General features: G+C 40.1%; 2 protein-coding genes across 2 annotated transcripts in view; both read right to left on the bottom strand.

Moving 5' to 3' along the window:
- The window catches only part of LOC125035896 (E3 ubiquitin-protein ligase TRIM9-like), a 243288-nt gene extending 236397 nt beyond the window's left edge, over nt 1-6891 (bottom strand). Inside the window, exon 1 of the mRNA XM_047628206.1 lies at nt 6112-6891. Coding sequence (XP_047484162.1) covers nt 6112-6879 — 768 coding nt within the window. The 5' untranslated portion in view covers nt 6880-6891. The remainder of the gene's footprint in view (nt 1-6111) is intronic.
- A 5007-nt stretch (nt 6892-11898) lies between these two features.
- LOC125035895 (zinc finger protein SNAI1-like) lies at nt 11899-12471 on the bottom strand. Its single transcript, XM_047628205.1, has one exon. It carries the CDS (start codon nt 12469-12471, stop codon nt 11899-11901), a length of 573 nt encoding a protein of 190 aa, XP_047484161.1.
- Between the last annotated feature and the right edge of the window lie 29 nt (nt 12472-12500).

The following is a 12500-nucleotide window of genomic DNA, read 5'->3' as shown; positions in this document are numbered from 1 at the left end:
TCTTTCCTTCTTTCTCTTCCTTACTTTCTTTCATTCTCTCCTCCTTTCTTTCTCTCCTCCTTTTCTTCCCTTTCCTCTTCCTTCTATCCTTCCTTCCTTCCTTCCTTCTTTTCTCTCTCTAGTAACACTGAGCAAAACGAACACCCAAACACGCTGCCATTTCATCCGCCTTTAATGCCGGGGCAACGAATCAATAACAACCTCAAATCAGCTTTAATAAACACAGTCATAAAAAAAAAATAATAATCTCACTAATGAATTTCAATAAACAACATTCACTAATCCCGCTCTAATACCTTCAAAAAAGAAAAAAGAAAAAAGAGACTCTTCCATGGCTAATTTTAACTTTGGGGCCGCCTCGACGAACAGCTGATCTCGTCGGCACTTGGGCATCACTTGAGTGGCTGTCTCGAGTGCTATGATGTCAAGGGGCTTGGTCAAGGAGACTGATGATGAGGATGTAAAACGAGAAGGCCTATTGACAACAGCAATAAGAGCCGAAACAGCAGCAAAACAGCAACAGCAACAACAACAACAGCGACGAAAATAAAAAGTGAAAGGAAGTACAATAAACAATCCACAATAAAAAAAGAGAATACAACCACAAGCCTAAAACAACACTGGCAGAGCAAGAACAGACAAAAAAAACTACCCTTAACTTGCAAATCAAACACAAATTCCGAACACCAAAACGAAAACTGACAAACAAAAAATTGGGGAAACAACTACAAGAAAAGCGCCCAACACCAACAGATTAATCCGCCAATCACAAACTTCCCCTGAAATCCCCAGAAATTAACAGTAAGAGGAGGGAGAAGAAAAAAAAAAGAGTAAGGCGGTTTAATCTCCTAATCGTGATTGGACAGCGTTAATCACCCGCCGTATCGATGAATGGCGGGCGAAGAAACGAACGATAATGAGGCAAGAGTTGGAAGAGATCGGGAGATACATATAATGGGGAAGGGGGAAGGGGGAAGGAGGGCGAGGGGAGGGGTAGGGGGAGGGGTAGGGGGAGGGGTAGGGGGAGGGGTAGGAGGAGGAAAAAGAGGAGGAGGAGGAAAAAAAGAAGGAGGAGGAGGAGGAGGAGGAGGAAAAAAAGGAGGAGGAGGAGGAGGAAGAAAAGAAGGAGGAGGAGGAGGAGGAGGAGGAGGAGGAGGACGAAAAGAAGGAGGAGGAAGAAGAAAAGAATGAGGAGGAAGATAAAAAAGGAGGAGAAGGATAAAAAAGAAGGAGGAGGATAAAAAAGAAGGAGGAGGAAGAGGAAGGAAGGCAGGAAGAGGATGAAGGAGACGGAGGGAAGGAGAGGAAGAAAAGAAATGAATGAATTAAGAAGTATATATATATCATATACATATATTATATATACATATATATATATATATATATATATATATATATATATATATCTTAATACCCGCACGCCCCCCCTTCTCCCCCACTCACGCCCTCGCTCCCCCGACCATCCGTTCCCGCCCGAAGCCATCCTTAGCTCCTCGTCCATCACGCTCGACGCCGCTGAAGCCTGCATACGAGAGCCCCCCCCCCCCCCCCCCCGCCCACCCATTACGTCGTCTGGCGGGCCCTTCCCCTGCCTCCCAGTCCCCTTGAGTCACCACCTTCCCTTCCCCACGCAAATCTCTTTTCATCCCCAACTCCCACCCTTCGTATACACCCCCCACCCCCAATCCCCAAGTCTAGCCAACTCCTACATCTTCCCCATGCATCCCTTTTCTTCCCCAACCCCCAATCTTAGCATAGCCACCCCCCTACCCCTGAATCTAGTCACCTCTCTCCCCTCCCCCATAAATCTCCTTTCTGACCCCCCCTCCCCCACTCCTCGCCCGTGAGTCAAGCTAACTTCTCCCCCCTCCGCCCATCCATTTCAGACCCCCCCCCCCCGTCTCATATCCTTCCCCTACTCTACCCCAAGCCTATCCACTCCCTGCCCCCAAGCCCTGAAACTCCCCCCCTCCTTCCTCCTCTTACACAGCCACCTCCCTCCCCCTTCCCTCCTCCTGTGTGCTTGTCTCCCCTCTTGCCTCCCCCCTCCCCCCTTCCGGCGTGTTATGAGCAGATAAGGGGCAACGCTGAAGCCTCCTACACATCGCCGGCAAGCACTACGACGCAAACAAACAAGCATACAAACAAATCCAATCCCGGACCTTGTATGTATGGGAGGCTTCCCCGCTTCCCTCCCACCTCCTTCCTACCCTCCCTCCCTTCCATCTCTTCCCCTCTCTTCCACCTCCTTCCTTCCCTCCCTCCCTTCCATCTCCTTCCCTCTCTCCCTCCCTTCTATTCTTTCCTTCCCTCTCTCCCTCCCTTCTATTCCTTCCTTCCCTCCCTCTCTCCATTCTATTTCCTTCCCTCCCTCCCTCACTGCCTTCCTCCCACCTCCTTCCCTCCCTCCCTTCTGTCCCCTCCCTCCTCCTTCCCTCCATTTCCCTCTCGTTTCGCCTGCACGATGTAAATATACACGGGAGCAAAGGAACAACAAACACATAAAAAGGCGAGAAAAAAATGTGAACATAGCATGGGAAGGAAACACAGACAGGAGGGAGGGAGGGAGGGAGGGAGGGAGGGAGGAGGGAGGGAGGGAGGAGGAGGGAGAGAGAGAGAGAGAGAGAGAGAGAGAGAGAGAGAGAGAGAGAGAGAGAGAGAGAGAGAGAGAGAGAGAGAGAGAGAGAGAGAGAGAGAGAGAAGGGAGAGAGGGGAGAGAGAGAGAGAGAGAGAAAGAGAGAGAAAGAGAGAAAGAGAGAGAGAGAAAGAGAGAGAGAGAGAGAAGAGAAGAGAAGAGAGAGAGAGAGAGAGAGAGAGAGAGAGAGAGAGAGAGAGAGAGAGAGAGAGAGAGAGAGAGAGAGAGAGAGAGAGAGAGAGAGAAGAGAAGAGAGAGAAAGAGAGAGAAGAGAGAGAGAGAGAGAGAGAGAGAGAGAGAGAGAGAGAGAGAGAGAGAGAGAGAGAGAGAGAGAGAGAGAGAGAGAGAGAGAGAGAGAGAATGAAAGAGAGAGAGAAAGAAAGAAAGAAAGAAAGAGAGAAAGAAAGAGAGAGAAAGAAAGAGAGAAAGAGAAAGAAAGAGAGAAAGAGAAAGAAAGAGAGAATGAACATGGCCGTAAAACAACAAACACGCATATAACGAAAACAAAATCACACACAATACAGGAGAAATAAACGCAAGGGCGGGACGACATATGGCAAAAATTAAATGATCGAAATAATCAAATAAAAAGCACATAAACATACAGACCTAAAACGCACCTAAATGACATAGGCCAATAAATATATAAATAGATAAATAAACGATGATCATCAATGAAAATCAAGCACCTTTCTTCAGTCAATTCTCGTCCATAGGCGAAAGGAAGAAGGAAGAGTAGGTAAGGAGATTAAATTGAGAAGACAAAGAGGAGCAAAATGATAGGGAAGTGAGAAAAATGGTCACCATAAAGCCAGAGAGAGGAAAGAGGGGACACAAGATGAAGAACGGACAGAAGAAACAGAAGAGGGACTGAACATAAAAAAAACGAAGACGATCCAACAGAGAAGAAAAGAAAGACATGACACGAAAGGGGATATGAAGACAGGAGATAAAGACGACGATACGGAAGAGAGAGAAAAGATGGGAAAATGGCAGAAATTAGAGAAAAACAGGAGACAAAGACAAGCTAAAAACAAGAAATAAAGACAACGAAGAAACTAAAATAAAAACAATTTAAGATGAAACTAAGAAGAAGGAAGAATAAGAAAGGCGGTAAAAAAGAGAGCCAGAGAGATAAAAGGGGGCGAGCCAGGGGGGGGGGGGGGGGGGAGCAAAACCCACGGCTCATAGCGCGCGGCTCGAGTTTCCCTGTGTAAACGCGCGCTCGCTCAGAATTCGTTACGCGGGAAAGTGTTTTTATTATAAGCAGTATTCGCGTTCATGAGCCAGGCTTATCAAGGGGAAGAAGTGGAAATGAGGGCGATATTTTGTTGGCAATAATAGCAAGATCCCCTCTTCTAATTTAAGATCTCCTTAAGGATCAATTCATTCCTCACCAATCGATCGATCTATTTAGCTATCCATCTACCCGTCTGTCTGTCCATCTGTCTACCCATCTACCCGACCATCTATCCATCTACCTATTTAACTAACCATCCATCTATCTCTCTATCCATCCACTCACCCATCCATCTATCCACCTACCTATCTATCCACCTACCTATCTACCTACACCTATCTATCAATCTGCTCCATTTAAAAAAAGCGAGACCCATGTCAACACACTCCATAGCAGAGGAAAGTGCTTCGAAACCCCGAACCAAAACGAAGCATTTCTTCACAGCCACAGTCTCGGCCGCCTCTTCGCCTCACCTGTCCCCCAGACTGACGGCAAACAGCGAGCCCGCATTACCGCCTTCATTCAGTGTTTTTACTGGTACTGACGGCGAGTGAATTATTCTTTGCTTCCGCTGAGTGGAGCTTTTATTTTCGTTTGTTAATGCCCGCCTGAAATGTGTATTTGGCAATATAGACCATACCTAGTGTTATTTTTCTCTTATTCCGCGTGGTAGATGTTTTATATACATGTATGTATGAATATATAATATGAATATATATTATGAATATATAATATGAATATATATTATGAATATATAATATGAATATATATTATGAATATATAATATGAATATATATTATGAATATATAATATGAATATATATTATGAACATATAATATGAATATATATTATGAATATATAATATGAATATATATTATGAATATATAATATGAATATATATTATGAATATATAATATGAATATATATTATGAATATATAATATGAATATATATATATAGGGAGGGAGGGAGGGAGGGAGGGAGGGAGTGGGGGGAGAGAGGGAGGGAGGGAGGGAGGGAGGGAGGGAGGGAGGAGGGAGAGGGAGGGAGTGGGGGGGAGAGAGGGAGGGAGGGAGGGGGGAGGGAGAGAGGGAGAGAGGGAGAGAGGGAGAGAGGGAGAGAGAGAGAGAGAGGAGAGAGAGGAGAGAGAGAGAGAGAGAGAGAGAGAGAGAGAGAGAGAGAGAGGGAGGGAGAGAGGAGAGAGAGAGAGAGAGAGAGAGAGAGAGAGAGAGAGAGAGAGAGAGAGAGAGAGAGAGAGAGAGAGAGAGAGAGAGGGAGAGAGAGAGAGAGAGAGAAAGAGAAGAGAGAGAGAAAGAGAAAGAGAGAGAAAAGAGAAAGAGAGAGAAAAGAGAAAGAGAGAGAAAAGAGAAAGAGAGAGAAAAGAGAAAGAGAGAGAAAAAGAGAAAGAGAGAGAAAAAGAGAAAGAGAGAGAAAAAGAGAAAGAGGGAGAAAAAGAGAAAGAGGGAGAAAAAGAGAAAGAGAGAAAGAGAGAGAAAAGAGAAAGAGAGAGAAAAGAGAAAGAGAGAGAAAAGAGAAAGAGAGAGAAAAGAGAAAGAGGAGAAAAAGAGAAAGAGGGAGAAAAAGAGAAAGAGAAAGAGAAAAAGAGAGGGGGGGTAAACAGAAAAACAAGAAAATATTTTTCAGAATACTGAAACAATTACCGAAAAGATACATGATCCTAGCCGTATACATATGCATATAGTGCCTACACATACGCATGCGCACACGCGCACACACGCACACACACACACACACACAAACGCGCGCACACGTACACGTACACGTACACGTACACGCACATGCATGCACACACAAATACATATATAATGTTTGTGTGCGCGTATAAGTGTAAACACATAAGTACAAATAAGCAGACATACGACAGAAAACAAGATACCGAGCCACAGGTCGCAAGAAAAGTTATTAGAGATAGACTGCATATACAACCTCTTACTATCTTGCATCTTCCTGTCCAACCCAAAGATAAGAACTGCCCAGAAGCCTATAGATATTTCATTACCAAATTCTCGAACCTAAATTTACCGAGAGACTGACAGATTCGAACGACTGTCAGGTTCTCTGGGCCGACTTTTGGTTGACAGTGGTGTATGTACAGCTGCGGCAAGCAATCGTGCCTGACAACCCTGAAGTCATGTTAAAGGCTATGTAATGACACAAAGTGGGGTTGAAATTCGATACTCGGAATGATATAACCTAAGAAAAGTGTCAGGACTCACCTTGTGTGTTTTGGTGACGGCGTTGAGCGCGTGCACGTCGTGTGCGTGGTGCCGTCCGTGGTGCAGGCACAGAACGCACACTGGGAGACGGCAGGTGAGGCAGTACATGGACACATGCTCCTGCGGGTGGTGTGTGCAGCGCCCTTCCCTCTCCCTCCGTCGCGCCCTCAGGAGCGCCCTTCCTTCGGCGACGCTCACGAGCCAATGGGCGGCCAGAGGGCCACGGGCGGGGTGGCATGCCTCTCGACAAGGGCCGCAATAGAACACTAAGCACTGGTCGCAAAAGACCTGGGCGGGTCGGGGCGCCGTGGCCGCATCGCAAAGCTGGCACGGTTCAGCTACCTGGTACCTCTCCAGGTGCTTGTCCACCACCGCCGCCAGCACCTTGAACCGCGTCAGCCCCTGCGCCCCCGCTTCGTCTGTCGGCGTCAGAACGGAGCACTGCGGGCATGTGATGGTGTACACGGGCGGCGGCGGGGGCGGATCCGAGCTGCTGCCTCCTTCAGGAGCACCGACAAGGCTTGTTGGACGAGAACTACACGAAACGCCCGAGTCAGCGTCGCTCAACACGGACAGTTTATCCACCTCGGATGTTTCGTGGAGATCTTCGGCAGGAGCAACACTTCCTTCATCCTCACTACGTGCAGGCGGAGCTGCAGGTTTCTGAAGTGCTCCTGCACAAGCTAGACACAATGCATGACGACACACTAATATAACCGGCACGTGGTAATACCCGGTACACTGACTACACCGCAGCTCCTCCTCCATCTCGCTCACTGGCTCAGCTCACACTGTTTACATTCGCGAGCCGTTGAGCGTTCCAGCCGACGTGGGGCAAGCATTTTTCGAATCTTACTTTTATTTCTTTATACAATTTTAAAATATAATATTAGGATTAATTTCTTTATCACTTTATGAATTATAAAGTTTTATATAAAAATACGGTAATGTATATTTTAAAAAGATGAATAACCCAAAGTGTAGTAGAAAATGAAAACTCAAACATATTATAGCATAAACTATTATAATTTTGGTATCGACAAATCCTATAGAGTTTTGGTGCATTAATTTCAGCGGCTTTCATATACCGATAATACATGTGTAATGCTTATATGGAACTATGTCACATATATATTGATAGATACGTTTTTAATAATTGTTTGCTATCATTTCAAAATTACTTTTAGATTCACCAATGCGGATTTTCAATAGGCAGATGTATTTTAATATCCCATTGAGTTACGTTTACATAAAAGGTTGCTGTTAAACTATTCTTGAGATAATCAAATAATAGGATAGTTTTAATTAATATATCCAGTGTTTGTCATTTCTGCAAATTGGTTTCAAAGCTTAGATAATTTCGAAATTTCTCGTCCTGATTATTTGAAGATTCTTAGAACTCCTTGAACCACGTCATTTAGTTATTTGCTCTTTTTTTTTACATATTCACGTTCTAGATGTTTATGAACAGAATCTATTCAAGATTACTTATGTTATCCTTCCAAGTTTATAATCGAGCTCATGTTAGTAAATTGTTTAAATCCATCTTTGATATCCCTTAATTTTATGTAAAATTGGCAATGAACATTTCTAAAGGGCTATTAGTATTACCTTTTACTTATTTAACTAAAAGGAGAAAGAAAAATAAATAATTTAGGAACCCTTCCCTGTCTTTTCTCTATTTATTATTGTATACATCTCAAATTATATTTATTTGCTCTATCAGACTTCTTTATAAAAACATTTAAAAAAGTAAATTTGATATTTTCTACAAAATCCGTTCAATTCATTGTTCATAAAGGGATACTGAAAATGTAATGATTGAATCTCAACACAACACTGTCATGAAACTGATTTATTCTTCAGTTTATATTATAAAATTTCATTCAAATAACATTGAGATGTTTCCTATACTCCCAAATGATGCCACATGACATCTGTAAGATTTCCACTCTTAATCTTTATTCACATAAAAATAAAAATTGTTTTGTCTATCAAATTTTTGGCCTTGATAATGTCTAGTATGCCAATTAAAACATCATGTCTGTTCAGTATCCCATTATGTCTAGTTTATATGTGGCAGTCCATCTTCAGAACTTTAATTTTGTCAGTGCTCCCTTCTCTTCACTGAATACCCTTCTTCTTGTCAGCCACAGACCAGCCTCTGGGCTTGGATTCCTTCCCCTGTAGGAAACTGCATGAAATTCATTGAGGGGGTGTTGGGCAATCTTTCTATGTATAGGGTAAAAAGCTGAGAAAACAATGTAACTCAGTTCAGTTACCTTTTCTCTTGGAATTTAGCAATAAAAAAAATGATTAAGTCTTGGAGTTAGTCTTCATTTCAATATACTGAGGAAAATGACTCCGCAAGCAATGCTACGGTAAGCATATAAGTGAAGATCTGCTGGCAACACTGGTCTGATGATTCTCATCATCAATATTCCCATATGCTCATACAGGTGATTGCAAATGCCAACATGAATACTGAAAAGAAAGAAAGGAAGAACGAAAGAAAGAAAGAAAGAAAGAAAGAAAGAAAGAAAGAAAGAAAGAAAGAAAGAAAGAAAGAAAGAAAGAAAGAAAGAAAGAAAGAAAGAAAGAAAGAAAGAAAGAAAGAAAGAAAGAAAAAAAAAGAGAAAACCAATACAAATTAAAATAAAAATGCATATTCAAATATACTGACCAATACTAATTTGTCTGCCATTTACCATTCTGATACTCTAGAGAAAGGGGTATCATAGGTCTGGAGTAAAATGCAAAAAAGTAACAATTGTTAGCAACAGAATTTAATTTTGAAATGTGAATCTAAATATATTAAATTCTACTTTTATAAATGAATTCAATAAATATTGCTCGTCATATCTTGCAATATCAGAAGACTAGTCAATATCATCAGTTTTCTCTTGCTGTGATAAGTAAGCTTTATTATTGTGGATATTAATGCTAAAATCATTTCTTGAGTTGCCAGCCCGAAAAAAGGCTCCCTTGGATACTGGGTAAGATTTCTTTTCGTGTACACTGGCTTATAAGTATCTTCAAATAATTTGATTATGTAGTTCATGTTCATTTGTTTGTTGTTTTTTCATTACAGTATTGGTTTTTGATCATATACCAACTTGCTACCTATTTTCTTGTCTTCAACTGTATACTTTTCATAACAGTTTGCAAGATTCAAAGTAGAAATAAATATACAGGGATATGAAACAATCTTGAATTTCCTATAAATCTCTTTCAGTGTAAATAACATCTGGTATGGCAATTTCATGGAACATAACACAATGTTTTAACCATTGTTTGTCAATACAATATAATAATAATAACTTCTAGTTAGACCATAATCTTTAAACAAAAAGAAATTATCAGACAACATACATATCTTTTCACACCCATGCAAACTGGCAAGTTAAATATTTAACAGGAAAAGTTCTGTTACAATATCCTTTGTAATAATTGCTTTAATATTCTTTACCAAAAAGAAAAATTGAAACAGAAGAGAGAACAGCAATATTACCGGAAGTTATGCTGAAAGATAAAGGTGAAACAAAGCACATTAGAAATATATCTTGTCACTGACATTAAAAGAACATCAATTGCATGACCATATTGGCCACAAATTATTCTTTACAAGATTTCCAAGCACTTAGAGCACCATGAATGATAAGAAAATTGTCTTTTTTGTATTTTGAACTACAAATAAAGTCTGTTGCATATTTACACATACACATCTTTATTGTCTTCTTCCTTTATTCTTTTGCTTCTTCTTTTGAATCTCAAATCCAAAAACTCAAGTAAAGAACCTATGTGCTAAAAGGTCACACATAAAAGGATTGCATAATTTACTTTCAGAAGCACAGGAACGCTCATCCAATGCATCTTGGTAGTGTGACCCCTTACCAAGACACAGCTAGTACTCTCACATTCTCATCGGACCAAATGAGCTACTTGGGGTTACGGCAGAGAAGTTTTTGTATCTCGCTTGTAATTGCATTTCCCCCTCTCCAGACTTGGCACATGCTCTGACTACATCCCACACATACTAACTAGAAATATTTATCCCATCATTCACAGCTGATCAGTCTGTTGTCTGACACTATTGTTGTGTTTGTTTGTTTGTATGGGAAGGCAAAACCCTGTTTGACTTTCATTTCTGTACAATATTAATATCTACCAGTCATACATGATGCTCAAAATTAAATAACACAACACATATTACATATGATTGTTATGTTTATATACATAAAAAGAAGTTCTTAGAATGACATGAAATTGTGCCAGAAAAAGTAATAAAACATAAAAACAAAAAAGTTAATTCCTAAGAAAATTAGTATAAAAATATAACAATACATTTCAGTAAGTACATTGCTTTATACAACTCATTTCAAATCACAGAATAACATTCAAACCAGAAAACTTTCTCTACAGTGTAATTCAGAAAAAATTATCCAGTTTTACATGAAGCATTTGATTTCCAAGAGATTATTTTCAAAAATATATATCAAATATATATAAAAGGAACACCTGTACTTAGATTCTGTTCCAGCTGTTATGCACATGAATATTTTAATAAATTTTGTAATTTGGCTTATAATTTTCTGCTGTCAGTTTAAAATTCTTTTAATACGACTCTTCTTATATTACTGAATTTGTACAAATGATTAAACAAATTCAATACTGACAACCTTGGCCAGGCTACCAGAAATAATATATAAATAGATAAAATAAAAGACATAATAAAAGTGATAATCATAACATTTCTAAATAAGAGTTTTTCCACTAAAGAGATCATTCAGACGCTATACAAAACTTATGAAACTTACAATTACTGCTTCAGAAAGAAAGAAAGAGAAATGAAGACGACAATGATGATGATAAAGAATGAGCAGAAGAAGAAAAAACATGATATGGCATGTGAAAGTTATATTTGTGTGTAAAATAAGAGTGAAAAATTTAAAATACCAATAAGAATCTTAAAACAATAATAACAATTTAAACAATAACCACAATGAAAAAACAAACATAAATGAGTACAAAGGAAAACATTATTTCAGTGCATAAGAATTGCTACTCAACACTTTCAACATAAAAATAATGAATAAGAATTCTTCTCTCATACAAAAATCATCCCTTTTCATTCATATTTTTCTGAACGAGGTCAGGACAACATTATAATAATTAATTCCTAATATTGTTAATGCCTTATATATCTTAATGAACCCTGTATAACCACAACACTGCCATTTTTGATAATGAAAACCTCACATAAGAAAGATACTAATAATAATGATAATAACAACTATACTCAAAAATTATTATGATAAAAAATCTAATTCAATTTTGACAGTTTTCCGTTATTAAGTAGCAACAGGCAGAAATTTGAGAGCTGCCCAGACTGGTATGCAGAAAACCCAAGATTTGACAGAAGACTTCCTCCTAAGCTGCAGAATCATGTCATTTTCTGGACCTGAAATGTAATAATAACAATGAAGATCATAATAACCATAATAATAATAATAATATAAATAATAATAATAATAATAACAATCAAAAACTAAAACTACTGCTTTGCAGGAATATCTATTACAACTTGCACACATTAAATAAAATCATCACAATTTCTTGGTATATCAACATTATATATAATATATACTATTTCAAGTCAGGCAAGAGTGAAAAATAAAGAAACTTGTGAACAACTTCTTGATGAGTCATAATAACAAAATCTTAACAGAAATACACTCCAACTACTTGATTTAAACTACTTTGAAAAAAGTGAACAGGACACTTTTTTCACCTCTCTTTTTTGGACGTAGGAAATGTGGCGTCTTTTCTTACTGGGCACCGGTACAGCCGATGGCGCGACAGCTCAATGGGCCGTCTGAAGCCCTCCTTGCACTCAAGGCACTGGAAGGGCTTGTGAGGGCTGTGGTGCTCTCGGAAATGTGACTGGAGAGAGCTCTGCAATTTGTACGAGGATTCGCAAAAGAGGCAGGCAAATGGTTTCTCTGTGGTCGAAAACTCAGTCAAGGTAGTGTTCTGCAGCTTGATACCCATTCGGTATCTTGTCTCCACTGTGCCAAGCCCATTATCATACACAAGCACTGGCATGTGGTAGACACGCACATGCATCTTCAGGGCTAATGCGGATTCACACCGCATACGACAATACATGCACAGGAACACCTGCGTACCATCCTCTTCTCGTATAACACCCACTTTGAGTTTCTCATCAGGGGAGAAGAAGGCAGGGTCTGTGTCAAAAACGATGTTGGGTGCCGGTTGTGCCTGCTTCTGTGGGAGGGAACGCTGGTTGCCTGAGCCATCATCGTCGACATCAATGTCTGGCTCCACTTCCATTATCATGACAGCCTGTTTTTGAAGTAAAAAAAGAT

Source organism: Penaeus chinensis, chromosome 20 (assembly GCF_019202785.1).
Source record: "Penaeus chinensis breed Huanghai No. 1 chromosome 20, ASM1920278v2, whole genome shotgun sequence".
Lineage (NCBI taxonomy): Eukaryota > Metazoa > Arthropoda > Malacostraca > Decapoda > Penaeidae > Penaeus > Penaeus chinensis.
Note: the sequence above shows the minus strand (reverse complement) of the source record. Positions and strands in the feature narration are given on the sequence as shown.

Excerpts from the sequence above, each read along its gene's own strand:
- LOC125035895 (XM_047628205.1), bottom strand. The coding sequence starts at position 12,471 with ATGATAATGGAAGTGGAGCCAGACATTGATGTCGACGATGATGGCTCA.